An 18,686-nucleotide genomic window follows, 5' to 3' on the forward strand; every position below is an offset into this window, starting at 1 on the left:
GTGCAAAAAATATGAGAGAGAAGAGTGGTTGATATTTGTGTTCAGAATGAGCAGTCGTACTAGGGATGCACGGGTATTTCCAAATCTTTCTTTATGGGTTGAAAAGAAGGTCAACTGCCTGTGTTATTGTGTACAAAAATAGATTTATATAGTGTTTTACTGTCAAAAACCAGGGAAATTAGTTTTGTACAGAAGTAGTGCTTGTACTTTTGTACAAAGTAGTTTTCTGGTTTTAAGAGATGGCGTTTCTTGACTTGAAAAGAATTTTCATTACAGAAAGACTGAAATAGGTCCTTCATAAAATTCAGTATATGGGGAGCAGCTGGCTGATCTTTCCTATGCTAGTTCTTTGCTATTTTTTTTTTCCTAATGTTGAATTTATCAGAGATTATGCTCTTGTAATATACACATGCTCCCTTTCATAGCTATTATTTTTAATGGATAAGGTGAGTATCTGTTGTTTTCTCTAGGCTTAACCTGCCAGCACGTGAGCCAAGCAGTGGATGTGCATCATGTGAAGAGAGCAGTGGCTCAGAGCGTCTGGTCCATATGTGCAGAATGTCTGAAGGAGAGGCGGATGAGTGATGGTGAACCCACAACACCTTCAGACATATGGCTGTGTCTCAAGTGTGGCTTTCAGGTGAGCACATGTGCTAAATTTAGGTGGATTTTCTAAAGGATATGACTGGTGTGAGCCCTTTTCTGTTTGTCATCTCATTACCTTCAGTGAAACAGTGTGACATAAGTGTTTAGTTGTGAGAGTCCATGCTTCAGCTTCTTCAGGGAAGTGGGATGTGACCTTATGTTCTTGTTTCGTTTTTTGGCAGTTTTGGGTTAGCTTTGTGTGTTACGGTGTGATTTGTCATCATGATTAGTAAGAGACAGTCCTGCCTTTTCTCTGTTCTTCGTCTGCATGCTCTTACCATTTACAGAGAATTGGCACCAGGAACTGTGTGGCTGCAAAATGCATCCATTCAGATGGCTCATCTGGGAGAAGTTCCCACGAATACAAATGAAAGAAAATCCAAATGTGTATATTGCTGAATCAGCTTGTACTGTGGACACTCAATTGCTAGATTTGGTTGAAACCAGGGCGAAAGGACCATGCCAGAGTGAGAATGCTGCTTCCGTGGCAGCTAGTCATTAGATTGGATCAATTATAATGTCAAATCTTGGCCTCAGAGTTTAAAACAGCAGATCCTGACCCCAGGGGCTTGCACAGGTTTCTTTCCTGTGTGTGAAGTAAAGCCTGATACAGAAAAATTCAGTTTATGGACAACGTCAGGTTTGGTTCAGCCAATAGTTGCCTGAACAAAGCATTTCACAATTTTCTTAGACTTTCAGTAGGTTTTGCTATAGTAAGGACAGAAGCCAGCTCCTCCCAGTATAATCTGAACAGATTTAATTTTGCAAAGAAACATGCTATTCACAGGCTTCAGAAGATAGTTAACTAGATCTGAGGAGGACTCCTGTATCTTGTTTGAAAATTTCTAGTTAAGGAGGGTTTTTAAAAGGAGTTAATTCTGTGTGATTCTTCATGTTCATGCTGTTAAAAGCTTCCAAAACTCATGTCTCATTCAGAGACCAGTCTTGGAAGTCCCACTCTGTAGAGACTTGAAAAATTACAAATGCTTTCTCTCAAAATTGCTGTATGTAAGTAGTGTGTTCTGAGTAGCTTTTTAGTGCAAAACACTTTATCTACCTTTTTCATTTGCTGTCTGGAATGTATTTGGCATTCTTGAGCAGTGAGGATTACCTACGCTGTCCTTTCCTTGATATTCTGTGGGCCAAATATGCTACATAATTGTTTCATTCACGACTTTTAGAGCATTCTTACTTTCGTGAATGGCATCATTTTCTATTGATACTTATTTAATACTTTTCCAAAAGCTAGGAATTATTTCTATTCAGTTAAAACAAAACTTAATAAATCTCTATGCTTTTATCTGATTTTTCCAAGTAGAAAAGATGAGGTTTTGGTTTTGTGTTGTCATTGATTTTCCTTTATTAGTAAAGAAAGTTAATTGGTATCTTTATAACGCTGGATTATAATAGATGTTAAATCCTTTCAATCCTTGGGAATGCTAAATAGGTAGGGCAGAATAGCTTCTTGTCTAATTTTGAAAAGTGAAGTTTTTGTCATTTATTTACTAATAATATAGTGTTTTCCTTCTTCCCTTTTTTTCCCCCTTACTGTGTTGGTGTTTCCATTTTTAGGGCTGTAGTAAGAATTCAGAAGGCCAGCATTCTCTGAAACACTTCCAAACAGCACGCGCAGAACCTCATTGCATCGTTATCAACCTCAGCACATGGATCATATGGTGAGAATGGGTATGCAGGGGGTTGTGTAAGCTTGTGTATAAGGATACAGATAACTTAAAGGAGTGTCTTCTCATGGTAAAGAATGATTCTGACAGATAAAATTAATACTTTCTATAGAGGAAAGGGAGGCTTTCTGGAGAAAAAATTAGTTTGTCCTTTGAATTGTCTGATAATATTTAAATCTCTAAGTGAATTGGGACTGATCCATAGATGAACATATACAAGATGAGGGAATTCAATTCTATCTCTCTTTTTAGTGTGAAAAATTGAAACCTAGATCTTAAGTAATTTTTGTAAGGTTGCTTGAGGGGCTTGTTAGAGCTGGGAGGTGCATGCAGATACTCTGAATTCCGTTTTGTTTCTTCTTTTGTTTAGGTGTTATGAATGTGATGAAGAGCTGTCAACACATTGCAACAAAAAGGTTCTGGCTCAGATAGTTGACTTTCTTCAAAAACATGGTGCCAGGGCTGAACCAAGTAAGTTTGCACAAAAAGCTTTATCTGGAGACATCTGTAATGTACTGACTGAACATTTCAGATTTTGAGTCACGTTAAAAATACAACTAAAAAATTATGTATAATATGACTATAATGTAATTTGTAATTGCACAACTACTTGGGCAAGTAATACCTGTCAAAACATAATGTCACTTTCTTGTACAGTTTGATTATATTTGAAAAATATTTTGGGCACTATAGGACAGTTCTTCCAAATTTTGTCTGTAATGAAAAAGGTTTATAATAGAGAAGTTGTTGCCTTAAATATAATGCAACATAAAGTAATGCACAAAAAATATGTTGAAGCATACACTATACATTTACTATAAAGGAATTGAATTTCCCTATTATGGATGTATCAAAGCTGCAATTTTTCTGATTTAAATTCATTCTACACAGTCAAATTTTTTTTGAGTGGATTTTCTAGTACTCTGTTGTTGTATGTAATGTTCATTTCTGCTATTTGGTTTTAATTGATAAAGTGCTTATTTCTATTAGTAGAAGATAGCATTAAATTATTTTCTTATATTAGGAGCCTAATAGACCTTCTCAATATATGTGATTGTCGATAGAACTTTGTATATGTGGCCCTCAGCTGTCTGCTCTTGATAACACTGACATTACTCATCTCTGCTGTAACATACTTGGCAGCATTTCTGGCTTGTGACTTAGAGAGTGCATTGAATTTCATATTTTATTCTCAAAAACCGGCTTGAGTAAACTTTTAAAACAATTGGTTGCATTTTTTAGCTGAGATAATCAACTGGTTAGAAGTAAGAGTGGAGAAGGACTGCCTTACTGAATTAGACTAGGTATTCTAGCTCCATGTGCATAAATTCTACTGGTTTTAAGAGCTGTTACGTATTTTTTGAGTGGAGAAAATGAAGGGTAACTTAGAAATATTATATTTTGATCAAATCACAAGTTATATGTTAAATTATTCAATTGTAATAAATTGATAAATTGCTACTTTTTGCATCTTTTTTCTTGGAGACATGAAAATACAGTATGTGATTTTACTTTTGTTCACTTCAGTTTCTCTTCAGTTTCAAGTTCATGTGTAATAAGTGGTTGTTGCAACTTTCCTGCAAACGAAAATGCTGTAGTGTTTCTTTCAGTTAATGTAATGTATTCATGCAGAAAGTGTGTATGTGGACTTCCAGTGATGTTTTAAAAATGGAAGTCTGTAACCCTCTCCACTGTGGCTGTGCTGAGAAGTTTGGACCGCGTTTGTGAAAGGTCTGGGACCATTGGCCCAAAGATGATTTGCTGGGTTTTTTAAGTGGCAAGGAAAAGAGGGAAAAGCTTCTGCCTGGGACACTCTGTTGCTTTGACCAGGCTCCTTGCTGGAAGAGGCTGGAAAACAGTTGTGTATTTGTAAAAGAAATGCGTGACAGGGAACTCTCAACCAGAGTTGGCATTCCTGGTTCATTTTGATAAATAACACACTTGCTACTTCCCCTACAGAAATATATGTAAGGTTTTTTCTTTTATTTAAATTAGACTACCTTTAAGGATTTTTAAAAAACAGAATCTGAAATGGAAATGTAATTCTTGCTGTTGTCCAGAACACAAAGGACACAACGAATAACTGTGAGAATTAACTCTACTTTTGTTTTGTTTAATTTTTATTTAGTTTAGCATTTTATTTCATGTTCTATGGATATTTTCAGTGTAACTGTCATCCTTGAAATTATTAATTGGCATAGATTTTTAAAATTTATTTTGTATATTCAGCCATTACAAACATAAAATAATTTTAAAAATACGAAAAATAACTGGAGAGAAACAAGGAGTGTAAAACTGACAATTACCAATTCAATTCATATTTTTCATTTAAAAATCAGTCTTGTGCTTTTTTTTCCCATTGCTTTTCCATTTCTTCCTAAAAAAGCAGTCAAAGTGAAGACAGTTTTCATATCAGAATGTGGCACTGTAACAACAATTTGTCTTATGTCTGAATTTCTTTTTGTCGTAACAACTGGTTGGCAGGGTGCATCGTTAAAATTCAAAAAATATTGTGTAGAAATTTCTGTAGAGATGCAGTATGAACATGGATATAAGTAGCAGATGAAGGTTGCTAGGGGTTTTTTTGGGTTCTCAAAAGTGCAGGATTCATTTAAAGATAAAATGATCGGTTTAAACATGTAAGGGAGGGTTATATAGATTTCCTAATTAATGCGTCTTGGAAAATAAACAAAAGCAAAATGCTTGTCATTTGGTACTAATGTGGTGGAATAGTGTGGCAGCAGGATCCCTGCTTTTCGCTCGGCCTCTCATAAAGATTCAACTTCACTTCAGCTGTAAAAATGTGCAAATTACATTACTACTACATGACTGACTTTTGTAATTACATTAAGCGATTGAGATAAATCCCAGTGCTGGGTTCCCAAAAGAATGCTTGCAGCTGTGTGATTTTCGCATCTGATCCTATGGTTTGTTGTACCCAGCAATGCCTGCTTTTTCCCCCCCTCCCCCCCCTTTTTTTTTTTTAAAGGAGTCTGTTTGGTTAAGAGGTCATGTTGGACACAAGATGGAAGAATAAAGCAAGATTGCTTTCCAGGGTATACCACCCAGAAATTTGTTTTGTGGAAAAGGTTAGCAGGCCATGATGATTTCCACAGAAAGGCAGGTGCAGTATTGTCCGTGTGGCACACTTGTGAGCTTCACATGGACATAATGCACATGTAGTACACAGGAACCATGCTGAGACATTGCAATCTGTGTGTCTGCTCATTTACTGGAGAAAACAAATTGTTTTGCAGTCTTCAAAGTGAATATTATGCGTATTTTCCGTTACGAAAGCCAAATTAAATGTCGGTGAAGACATAAGATTGCATAGTTTTTGTAGAGCAGTTAATTAAATTGGTTTGTGTGGCAATAGAATGGGAAGAAAGAATATATATTCTCAAATTTCTTAGTTAAATTTATTGTTAGGAAGGTCAAGCAGAGGAATGAGATTTCGCTAGTAAGTTCAGCTGCCCAGATTTGCCAATAAATGAAAGTTAGAAACTTGATTTCTATTTTAATATATCTATTTCTGTTTTTATACATCTAATAACAGATGTATAAAAATATATATAATTTTACAGTACAAGTAATAGTTGTTGACTTGTATGGAAAAACAAACAGTGTGGTGAATAATTTTTCAGATTTGCATTCATCTGTGGGTATTAGCAGTTGACAAAGGATCACATTGGAAAAAATTGTATTATTTCATAAGTGATTTTTACTGCATGTACATTGGAGTCATGTAAGACCATTTTGTATATTTAAAATTCACTAGCAAAGTAAAGCAGATTATATTGAGTCTCCAAATCTGAAATACACTTCAGCAAAAAGACATTTCTGTTATTGGTTTCTTTCTTTTCTGTTATCCTGTTTCTTTCAAATGTGCATACTTGTTAGGGGCTGTGGTTAATTATACACCTCGCAAAAGGATGAAAACTGAATCACTGGTAAAAACTTTTTTTAGGCATTCTGTCATTTTTATTTACAAAGTCTTTCCTTCCCTGTCGATGTACCTACTTCCTTGTAAAATGTAGCACAAATCATCTGAGTGCAGAGGATCAAAACCTGTGCTTGAATAGGTTGCTCTTTCACTGTGTCTTTAGTTTATAACATTTATAACATTGTGGCAGATTCAGTTTTTTGATCATTAATTTCATATAATTGTAACACTACAAGAGAAGTTGGGCTTTTAAAATGTAAAGCTAGTGACCATTTTAGAAGAAAACTGTGCTGTTTGTCTAAGGGTTAGAGTCTCATTGTTGTACAGTGTTGAACAAAAAAAAATCTAAATTTTTTAAATAAAAAAGGAGTGCCAGACAATTTAGTAGCATTTCATAATACAGCATGATGAGAACTTGGTAAAAGAAAGGCAGTCTATTAACCTTGCTTTTACTGTGAAGACCTTCAGCTGAAGTACCAGAGTTGTATTCAATAGAAAAGGCTTGACCTTGGAATAAAAGTGTGTATTCCTGGAACCCTCATTTTTAATTAAAAAAAAGTTGCATTGAAAAGATGAGCAAAAGTGCTTACTCTCCTAGCTGAAAGAAAAATTTGATGTCATTTATCTTCTTGCTTGCATACCATCTGCACCCCCAGGCACAGCTCAGTTTCAGCAAGGGCAGTACAGAAGTCCATGTGCACTACAAGTGTTTGAAATACTGGCAAAGCAAATGGATGGGGAACACATGATAAATTTTCTGGACACTTCCGTTGCAAGTGGATGTGTCAGCTCTACGTGTGTTTGTACACCTGGTCCAGTAACTTGCTTTGCTTCATGGAATGAATCATTGTCTGTGTTAACGCAGGGTTTAGGAATCTCAGTCAAGGGGCTGCTGCTGTGCAGCTGTGGGACAAAATCATGTTCCCTGCCTCCTGAGAGCTTATGAGATAAGAATACAAGTGAGCAGGAGTAGGCAAAAGAAATGAAAGGCAAGAAAAGGGTGGTTTGCAGGCAAAAGCTGTAGCAGAGGATCAGTCTCTGACTGCTGTCCTCTTTCCCATGGGTCTGGTGGGAAGGGAGTTTTCTAACGTGGGGGAGAGCAGGGTGATGGCTGTGTCTATGCACAAATGCGGCTGTCTGAGGGCTGAGGGAGTGAGTGCTGGAGGTGGATGTCATGGTGGGACCAGAGGCCTATGAAGAGTTGGTCAGTAGGGTGTGAAGAATTGTATGGAGAGCTGGGCAGTGGGTCTTGGCAGAATGCTCAGGTAGGGTGTCTCTGCAGCCAGATACACTTTGTCAAGGGAAAAAGAGGTTGTGGTGGTCAGGGCACGACTTGGGTGAGAGTTTTCCTTATGTGACTGGATTTGGAAGGCCCCCTCTGCAGCAAAACAGCAGAAAGAGCCCAACAGAGGGTAGAATGAATGTGTGAGCCCCAGGCATAGTTCTGTTCCTGCTGTGGAGGGACAGGCCTGCCTGGGGCTGATGGCCACACTACCTGAGAAGGGCAGAGAGGTTGAGGGTTACTGTGTCAACTCTCTGAAAGATGTTATAACGAACTATGAACAGAATCTGGTCTATGAATTTAATTACTTCTGTGCTTTTCACCCACCTTGCTCTCATTAATGTTAATAAGGTCCTTTATAAGAAGTATTATTGCATGTGGATGGATGGCTTGGACTACTTCTTTTCTCCTGTTTGGCGAGGAGCCGAAGGTCCTTGTGGGCAGCAGCAGATGACAGCCATTTTGATGGAATCCTTTTGCTGGGATCCTTCTTGTGTCTATACTGGCTTAAAATTCACTTTTCATATTCAAAAGCATGCCTGTTAAAATATTACAGGATTGCAAGACTGAGCCGGCAAGAGTCCATGAAACAGCTGTTCAGTGCAAAGTCACTTTAAAAAATTACATATTAGCCTTTTGATTAATAACATGCTTGTAGCCGTGGGTTAATCTTGCAGAAGGACCCTCCAGCCCCAATCTGTAGAAGTATTAGCTATCACAGTCATTACCAGCATGTCCTATTAAGACTGACCAACTCTTCACATGTCAAGTAAACATTCAGCTTCAGGCCTGTCTGTCATTTATCACTGAGCTGGGGACACTGAGCAGAGCTAAATTAAAAACTGCTGTGCCTCCTCTGGCTCTGTCTATGTCCTTAAAAATACCTGTCTTATAAGCAAGGCAGCAGATAATGTTCGTAATGTCAAAGCAAAACTTTTCTTTCAAGGCTTTTTCACAGATAGAAAAAACCCTAGTACAATGTCATGTGAATTGTTTTTGTAAAATTATTAAAAAATGAAGAAGCAGTAATTAAAACCTTCTGAGTGAAAGGAGGTTCCTAGACTTTGATAACAACATCCAGGCCTTTTCCCATTTTACTGCTGCTTCTCCTTATCCCTATGCTAATTATCCAGCTTTGTGGTAATCGGATGTCTGGTTCTCATTTATTGTGTTTTATAATTGCGTATTCATCCAGCTCTTATCACAAAGCTGGATGCTTTGGCTCTGTTTTCCCTCCCTTAAATAATTTATATGTAAGGTTCAGCAAATGGAACCTTGCTACTTGTGTGAAGCTGCCATTTAACCATGAAGGGAAATGCTTTTATCGAGTTTGCCCTGCAGATATGGTCCGCTGTGGCAGTGCTGTCCATATTTGGTGGCTGTGCAAGGAGAGCCAGGTGGTGCTGCAAAGCATAGCACAGTGAAGCGTGGACAGATCTAGGTTTGACATTTGTCATCCTGTACTGCTAAAGGGAAGAGAAAAATCTGCTTTTCCATATGCTTATGCTTTAATTTTTGCCTGCAGTTTTGTCCAGATGGCCTTGTGAACATTGTTTACTTTAAGATGCTGTCCCAGATGTTTTTGAATGCCGATGGATAAATGCAACAACTCTGGTATACTAATACACAAATTATTTACACAATTTTGGTTTTATCCCCCCTCTTTTTTTTTCCTTTTTAACCATCTCTTCTCCCCAGCACTACTCTGCATGGCCCACTTCTCTGAGGGGAGAACATCTCCACTTATGTTATTAAACTTTTGAGAGTGAGCGATGCTTTTGAGTTGCAGATATTTGGAGCCCCTATTCCCCCGCTATGGTTGTTCTGAAGTTCTGTGTGGGTGGATAAGCGTGCCCCTTGTAAGCAGGCCAGTTAAAAGGTGTTGCTGCATGTAGCCCATGAAACAGTGAGTATTTCAGGGTGCGAGCAGCTCGTTTGTTAATCGTTGCATTAAAAAACACTTTCCTTTTTCAAGAACTCAGTCTTTTACTTTGCCCTTATACTGTCTTAATTTTCCATCCGAGTGGAGTAATTTAAAGCTGTGTAAGCAGTATTAACAAGAACATTTAAAAATGTTTTTAAACAGCAAAGCACCTCTAACTGTGCTTTGACAAACTCTGATACAATTTGTAAGAATAGTTACGCCTTGATGGCACTGTAGGGTGCAGGGAGACTGCTTTAGAAGCTTGTTGCCAGATAGAACAGCTATTTTAATGACTTCTTTTTTATAGAATTATATTTTTTCATCTTCTAAGCAAGAAGCTACCTAGGAATGTACATAAAAGAACCTTTTGGCATGAGAATTTCATTAACGTAAATAGGTCTGTTAGTTATTTCTCAGGAACACTTTAATGAGACTTCAATGTGAAACTCATTAGAACAAATATATGAATTCATATGTCAAGACAGAGATTGTAGCATCACAGTTCTTGGCATCTATTAAGTCCATAACTCATTTACATTGACATGCATTGTTAATCAATATTTAAGACACTGCAGATGTCAGTAATGTTCATATTTAGTCCTGCAACCATGACAATATGAAAGTTGCTAGTAGAATTCAAGACTAAATATTGTTACCTCAAGTCTTTCCATTACCTCTAGGCTACAAGTTAATGACTGTCTAACTTTACTGCCTCTTATCTATTTAAATAATAAGGGAAGTAGGGAATTATATGGGTGTTATACTGGTAGCATAGTTTTAAAAATTTTTGTTACTTGAAATTAAAACACTAGCATTGTATGTATGTGGGCTGTACTAGCAAGTCCTCAGTCTGTGACAAAGGGAGGTGGGTTGAAGAGCAAATGTAGGATTTGAGCAAACTGATAATGACTCTAACTGGGCTGTTGACAAGGCAATTCGAATGGAATGCAATAATTGATAAAGACTTGCAGCATTCAGGTGGTAACTTTTGGTTACCTCTCTTCAAATGCACCAAAAAGCAGCCTTTGTGTGGCGTTTCTAATGTGTCTGATGAATGTATATCTCAACTGCCTGTTGTTAACAAGCTAACAGAGCTCATTTTACTTTATTTATTGCTTGCATAATTTTAGAAGTTACAGCCTTATGGGACAGTATGATTATTGTGGAAGGTTTTATTGGATGTACGTATTTGTTGGGGGGGGATTTGGGGATTTTTTCCCCCCAGGGCTTTAACTGGTGAGATTGCATAAAGCAGCATCTTACAGTATCATCAAGGTATCTTTCCACATATGTTAAAATTGATAAACATAATCATGGAAGGACTACATTGATAAAACTATGCAATTACATAGTCATATTAATCTATAGTTTAATTATAGGTTCATCAAAAATCTTACGTCTTCGTGAAGAAAACAGTGAAACAAGTGAAATACTAAAAGGAAAAAATTCTGGCAATGGTGCATCAATTCCAGTTAAAGGAATAAATAACTTAGGAAATACTTGCTTTTTTAATGCTGTCATGCAGGTAAGATGGAAAGATCATACCACTTCACAGATTTCAAAAATACTAAATCTGTATAATCAGTGGGCTTCAGAAAAGGTTACTAGTTACTAGAGTTACTAGTCTTCATTCTGCTTTCTCAAGGTCCTTTTCAAATTCTTTTTACTCCTTGCTATCCCAGGATTATTTCCTGTTATAGCAAAAAAGAATTCCTGGATCAGTAGCATTTTGTACAGTAATGAGACAAGTGAAAAGGTCAAGTGTTTTACACACTGCATATGTGTGTGGGTTGTACTCTAGCATATAGTTTTATTTGTAGTTCAGCATTAGCAGTTATTAGTAATGCAAGGTATTTACTGTACTGGTGGTGTGAGTAGTGGTACTTTGTGTGTAATGTAAATGTCTGCACACTAAATTGTGATGATTTTAAGCCCCTACAATGGATGCAGTTATAAAATTACTTTTATTGATTATGATTTTTTCATAATAGAATAAGAAGAATGAGCTATACTAATACACTTCTGTTGATGTTGAGTATACAACTAATCCAACATCGTCAAAAAAACAGCCTTCGCAGGTTTTATGTTGGACCATCCCATTTCTTGTCAGCTGAGCAGAGACATCTGTATGTCTGCAGACAGGAGTGAACAAATGAGGGAAAACTGCTATAAAGGTGTTCTGCACTGGCACACTTTACCTTGTGTTTATAGTGTTGATTACAAAATTCAGTAAACAAATAGTAAAATTGTAAGGAGTAGATTTACTGCAGATTGTTATCTGTTAATACTCAGGGCATCATAGAGAATGGAGGGATCTGCAGTCAAAGGTAATAAAAAAATAAAGAAACAATGTTGAGTTGGTTTCTCTCCTCAATTCAGGGAGGTAATGCTTTTCAGTGTGCCAAAGCCTTTGTGCTTTATGAGGCATGATGAGAGGGACTGCGGAGTTTAAAAAGAGAAAAATGATTTCTGATACTGATGTCTTCACCATAAAAAAATAAATTAATGAATCTTGTTGTTCAACAAAAATAACAAAGTTATTACTAGGAAACTATTTTGAAATTACAGAAAAAGAAATAGATACAATTTTAGAAACAAGTCAGATCAGTGATTTTTCTAGTGCTTTTTCTAGTGGTCTGACCTAGACCTCAGTTTTACATTATGAAATAGATCTGGTTTTGTCTATGCCTGAAGCTAGAATATGTAACTAAAGAAAACTGTGTAATTGAAAGATCAGCATGTTTCTTTTTTTTCTTTAAGAACTTGGCACAGACTCATGTACTAAATGAACTGATATATGAGATGAAGGAGAAAGGAACAAAGTTAAAAATCTGTCATGCTTCAGACTCCCAATTGGTAAGTATGTATTGAGAAATACAAATCTGGGAAACTCTGGGAAGAAGCTGGAGGACAGGGAGTCACATCTCTGTTAAAGGCACACTTACTTTCCCATTTCTTTTGCCTTTTAATTGTTTAACTGTTTTATGTTATCTGTGAACTCATTTCTTTTACAAAAATCATTATTCAACCCCAGAGGAGGAGGAATAATGACTTGCTTTCACATGAAGTATCAAATAATGGCTGATCTTAAGTAAGAGAGGCTGGCTTATTTTTGTTTGCCATTGAATTTCTTCAATATGAATGTATGATACAGGAAATAGTCTATTCAGCTCTAGAAAGTGTTAATAAAATATTTTATTCCAGTCTGTCCCAGCCATTGATAAGGCTTGTAAAATTTATTATGTGCTTCACAGGCTAGAGGACTAAAATAAGATAGGCAAAATTTCACTGAGGAAAAAATTTTTTGTCCTCGAGCTCATTGCAGGCATATGGGAAAGAGACTCCTGTGACTATTATCCAAAGAATATTCTGCTGTTCCTGTCATGTCTTACAGACTTGGATTTTCATGTTGTTGGCAATAAAGATAATACCCCTTTCCCTCAGCTGGTTAAAGCAAACAGTTTACAGAAGATTTTTGTTTCTTTTTTTTCCTTTTTTTTCCCTGCTCTTTGCTGGGAGCTTTCTGGTAGCAGTGAGGGTGGAGTGGTGTTATTCTGTTTCAGGTACCTCTGAAATGATGAAGATTTCTTGGCGTTGCTGTAGGTGATGTTCATAGCCTGTATAGGCAAGAACAGTGTGAAATTCACTGCATTGCTGTCTTTATTTCCTCCAGTGGTAGTTCTCAGCAGCCACGTTTCACTAAGTTATCCTGAGCCACAATGGAGGTCTGGAGCTTGTTTGTGCCCAAAGGCTTAGAAAGCCAGTGAGATGTTGGCTTATGCTTGATGCGAAACTTGCACAGCCGTAAGGTTGAAAGATTAATTTTTTGTTTAATGACAATGCTTACAATGTAAATAAGGTCTTCGGAACAAAGACTGTGTTTTCTGGTCTTTGTTTTTGTTAGTCAACTCAAAATTAGAGGGCTGCAGTAGTCTAACTAATAGTAATGTAGAAATCTGCAGCTTCCCGCGTGGTAAGGGGCACTTTTCCACTTTTCGATAGTGTATGTAAAGCAAATACTTTATATTTGTGTGTATCCATAGCACTTACATTTTGTGTGGATCTGCTTTCTGGACAAGGCACTCTCTCTAATTGTTTGTCTGGCTGTAGTAATCTGTTTTTCTGAGAGCCAGGCCACCTAGTAGGGAGCACTGTGGTCATGTATGAACCTTGGAGCGTGTTAGGGAGAGCTGGTGGTCTGTGATCGCTGTGAACCACTGCTGGTGCCTTCACGGCACCTGGTTCTTGGAGGAACAGGGTGTGTTTCTGTGTCTGTTGGATGTGTGGAAATCTCAGTGTGTGGCTCACAGGTCAGAGAAGCTGGCCACCCTGTTCCTAAGGTTGAGTAACAGGGAGCCACTGAGCACCATCTTACACTGGCCCACAGAGATGGTCACTTGGGCTGTCTCTCCAACTGAGTTTCAGTGCCATGTGGGAGTAAGAGTAAAGCAGGTAATACAGGAAGGTAGTCTGTTTTTGTGAGAAACAGGTTGGCTCAATGACATACCTGTTTCCAAAACTATTGGTTACCACCAGTTTTCTCAACAAGAATTGTTTGGTTTTGCAACTATTACAGCTTAAACAATAAGCTTTCTCTTCACTAATTTCAATCATATAGGTGACATCAACATTTAAAAAAACCCACCCCAGAACACTCTTAAGACCAAAGTTACATTGCTCTTTATCATTAATGTAGTAACTTGAAAGAAGTCTTTGAAATCTGATGTGCATTTTACCTTTGTTTTGAAGGATCCTTTGGTGGTAAACCTTTCCAGCCCAGGACCTTTGACTTCAGCGATGTTCTTATTCCTTCACAGTATGAGGGAGGCTGGAAAAGGTCCTCTTTCTCCCAAAGTGCTGTTCAGCCAGCTTTGTCAGAAGTATGTATTGTCAGTATCTTTTACTTATTCATTTAATTTTAATTTTTACTGGTGTGTTTCTAAGTGTGCTATGTCTTGTACTTTCTAAGGTGCCATTGGATTTTTACTGGGCAGTCCAGAAAATATTTTCTTCATATTTTAAAGTTGTGGGACTCCTTGTTGCACTCCAGGGTTATACCTGCCCTTCATGTAATGTATGGTCCAGTTCATAACCACTAATGTTTAATGGGCTTTGAACTTTGTGTGAGGGGGCAGAAGAGGGCATGATAAAACTGAAGAAAATAGGATTACCTTTCAGGTTTTGTTGTGTATTAGCATTTTAGCATAAAGCTGTGCTAATACTGCAAAGTGTATGTAGTATTTTGTAAAAAAGAGTAAGATTTTAAATGGGAAACCTCTGCAACGATGTCTAACCTTGGCGTCAATTCAAAATTAAAAAGGATGTAACAAGTGAGGACTTGAAGCAGTACTGAAATGGCATATGGTTCCAGATTGCGGAGAGCTTACAAGCCCTAAAGAAAGTCCTGTCTCTTGGTGTGGAAAATGTTTACAGTGGTGCTTTGTAGGTGCTTTCAATTATGATGCAAACAGTCTTGCTTTTTAAAACACCTGTAGAAGACCTATTTAAAAGTTGATACAAATATTTAAATATTGACTTACAAGCAAAAGAAGCTGTAGAATCAGAGTAACTGGAGGATGGTATATCTGAATCTCACATTTAAAAAAGAATAATATTGCGTGTTAATTTATTTGACATGGTATTATTTATGGAACTGTAAGCATTCTGCAGCAAGAGAATTAGGAAAGTTGCAGCCTCCTACCATGGCTTTCCAGGACAACCCTATTGGGCAATGGATTTAAAATACGGTATAAAGAAACAAAAGCTTTTAGATTAGAGCAGGGACAATTGAATTCTGTAAAGAAATAACTAATTACCTTTTCTTTATTCTCAAAACTCAACTTCAGAAACTTAACATTATATTTTTTTACCGTATTTGTCTTCCTTTTGATTCTTTTGAGCTATAAAAGAAAATGTGTATAAAGTGACCTTACAGCAATTTTGAATCAAACAGCAGTGTTCTCTCTTTAGCATTATCTACCTGGAAGAAAAATGCATTGTTTTCTCACTACTCCTCCTCCTGTTTTGAGGCTGTCTCAAAAAAATGTGATTATAAGGATAAAATTTGGCTGAGAAATGGAAGGGAAATGATTAAATAACAATAGTAGTTTTTTCCCAGTAAGTGTTAAGGATAGAAGGGAAAAGATGATATAAAACATGTTTTGAAGCCCACCTTAGCAAATTCATTGTGAAGTAATCATGATGCACTGCACTTCAGATGGCATTGTATTTTTAAAGTGGTATTTATTTTGTATCTGCTCTGTGTCTGTTTGTGTAGTCATCAAGTGATGTGTAGCAGTATTAAATCTCAGCTATCTAGTTGTTCTTTTATTGTTGTTTTTTTTGTTTTTAAGATGGGCATATACTTTAACTACCAGCTGAAACTGAAACATTTTAATGTGGGCAGTAGAATTGTGCTGTTTAGACATGTATCTGCCCACTTCTACCATCTCTTGCCTTCATTCCTACTTCTTACTTTTGTTATCCTTGCAGAACACAACATAGATATAAATCCTTCTCTAGCTCTGCTGTCAATATCAAAAGTGTCAGCTGCATCCTGTTAGAAGGAAGTTAGGTGTTCAGGGTCAGATAAGGGGCTGGACAGGTATGACAGAAGGTTTTTTTTTATTGTTTTCTTATTGGTGGTGAGATAAACAAGAAAGAAGAAGGGGAGTTTAAGCAAATTCAGAAGTCTGCAGTGGTAGAAGGAGAATGCAGTGTTCTGTCATGTCATGTTTACAAAGCCTTTTTTCATCTTTTAAAGTTGGCTTTCTACTCTTCAGCGAAGCTGAAATGGAAAAGAGAGTGATTACAAGAGTCTCAGCTAGGAAGAAGTCTGTGGTACTGCAACATTCTCTGTAAAAACTGCTTCTTGAATCCTGCCAGAAAGTTGTGTTAATAAAATTATCTTAGAGGCATGCACTACTTGTGTTTTTTATATTGAATTAGCACAAACTCCTTCTATTCAACAAGTAAAGTTCAAGCAAGTTTCCTACAGAGATGACAGAGTGAAAAGGAAGAACTACACTGAAACAATGTTTGTATTTCAGAGAGATATGTCAGAGAAAGACAGGTCCGTTAACTACTGGGGAGGATGGCATGGGGAAGGACTTATAATAGCAGTGGGTTGCATTTATATATTTTACATAAAAGTTTGCTGATTCTGGTTGCAATCCAATTTTTGGTCTTTTGTTGGTTTTGTTTGGTTGGTTGGTTTTGTTTGGTTTGGGGTTTTTTATTTTTTAATTTATTCTTTCCCCATCACAGATTCAAGTCTACAGTATATGACCATACTTTTCTTCAGTACAGAATTTATGAAGCAGATTGTGCAGGTAGTATAGGATAAACTCGTCTGTGATATCAGGAGTTGGACTCAGTGACCCAGGAATTGTCTTCCCAGTCCCAGCTTTTGCCATAACATTATTTTCAGTAATTGCTTATAGCTTGCAAAACATGGCAGGGATGCACACACTGAGTGGTCATTCAGAATATAAGATGTTTTGCTTAGTACTTAGCATAGTCACTTCCAAATACTACTAGATTTCTTACAGATATGAATGGTTGAAATGCTGAAGCTGTCAGCAGGTATGCTGCTGTTCTTTATATGCTTAGATCTACTTGTTAGGGTTGTTACAGTGTGCTATCTAGTAAAAAAGTAACAGCAATTTCTTATTAACGTTTTCCTCATGTGTAGCAGAAAGCTGATCCTGTAAAAATGCTTACTTTTCTCTAATGACACAATTGGATTCTATATATAAAAAATATAAATTTTGATAAATTGGTATTGATGAGTTGTGATGGGTTTTTGTTTTTTAATCTCCTAGCTGGATGGTGACATATTTTCATGTTGGATCAGTTGATTCAAGATACAGTAAAGGTAACTGTATAATTTAACGCCTGACACTTGCCCTCATTTCCAGTTCAATGCTGGAATAATACTTCTGAATTTAATGTCTGGAGTTGCTTTTTTTAGATGTCACTGTAAGATGTCAGGACTCAACCTGCTTCAGATGTTGCAGTGTGCAAGAGTTTGAATGCTAACATTTGAACTGGGCATCCTTACTCAAAAATTGAAAAGTGCTCAGTGAAAGAAGACCTAAGAAGGCAGGCAGGAAGGAAAGCAGGAAGGAAGGGAGGGCTTAAAAGGAGCAGGCAAAGGCACATAGGAGTGAGGTTAGGTGTGGGCAGAGAGCCTGTAAAGAAAGGTCTTGTTCAGCTGCAGCTCTGGCATGTCATTTTGTGGGATCCCAAATCCCAAGTGGATACATGTTCACTGCTCAAAAGCAGTAAGGGAACTGGAACACAGTCCTTTTCAACTGCAGACTGCTTCTTTAAGAGTCTGAGGAGGTCATGGCATGAAGTTCATAGTCTTGTGTATGAAAGGGGATCTGTGGTGCTTTTTTTATTTAATAGCAAAAGAAAAAAATTATCCCGAGTGTTAATTTTATCAAGTGGTGGGGTAGCCAGGTTGAAGAAGGGGAGAAGAAGAAAAGAAATGGATGAGTCTTTCTATAGCAACTGTTTAGCGTCTGGTACTAATTCATCCACTGTTAATTTTGTTAGTGTTGCAGCTGTCAGATGTTTTGTGAGGACAGATTGTGAGCATAGCTACGGGGCCCTTCTGTTGGTTTTCCACTATGCTGAATATCAGGACTGCAGACTTCTGACTTATCTGGAGACTTAGTAACTAATGCAACACTGATATATTAAGAGGATATAAATTTTATTTCCTTTATTTGTTATGACTGAATAATTTTATTGGTGGAAGAAAGCTTAGTTTTGTGGATCAAATAAATGTTGCAGCATATAGGCGAGGAGTCCAGAAAAGTTACAGAATTTAGCTGCTTCAAACCTCCACCAAATAATTGTCTATATAGGTATTATACTGCTACATTACCATGAAGGAAAAAATACTTCCCTGACAAAGAGCATATTGGTGGTCACAGAATCTACATAGGTCTTACTTCCCCAAGGAGTATTCATCCTTCCTTCTCAGGTGCAGAAAGTAGAACTCAAGCCAGAGGTGAGACTGACAGAATGGAGGTTGTGCACAGTGAGGAGTGTTGATATTAATAGAACTATAGTTTTCGAAGGAAACCGAAACAATGCTTGGAGTATTCCACATATATCACTTCTGAGAGGAAATGCTAAGGAAAACTAAGGTAATGTTGTACAAGGTATAAGAGATGAAGGAAGCAGGATTTTTCTCAT

The 18,686-nt window shown here is 37.1% G+C and overlaps 1 protein-coding gene across 4 annotated transcripts in view; it reads left to right on the forward strand.

Annotated features, from left to right (window-relative positions):
• Positions 1-18,686, forward strand: part of USP45 (ubiquitin specific peptidase 45) — a 51,909-nt gene that overhangs the window by 9,358 nt on the left and 23,865 nt on the right. For 2 of the 4 annotated variants that reach the window (XM_032681384.1, XM_032681387.1), the window contains exons 3-8: positions 471-640; positions 2,218-2,321; positions 2,698-2,798; positions 10,856-11,001; positions 12,237-12,332; positions 14,226-14,356. In XM_032681384.1, the coding sequence (XP_032537275.1) occupies positions 471-640; positions 2,218-2,321; positions 2,698-2,798; positions 10,856-11,001; positions 12,237-12,332; positions 14,226-14,356 (748 nt within the window). Of the gene's footprint in view, positions 1-470; positions 641-2,217; positions 2,322-2,697; positions 2,799-10,855; positions 11,002-12,236; positions 12,333-14,225; positions 14,357-14,445; positions 14,551-16,239; positions 16,641-18,686 lie in introns of those variants that run through there. The other 2 variants (XM_032681386.1, XM_032681383.1) reach the window with 2 other exon arrangements.

Source organism: Chiroxiphia lanceolata, chromosome 3 (genome assembly GCF_009829145.1).
Source record: "Chiroxiphia lanceolata isolate bChiLan1 chromosome 3, bChiLan1.pri, whole genome shotgun sequence".
In the NCBI taxonomy this organism is placed as follows: domain Eukaryota; kingdom Metazoa; phylum Chordata; class Aves; order Passeriformes; family Pipridae; genus Chiroxiphia; species Chiroxiphia lanceolata.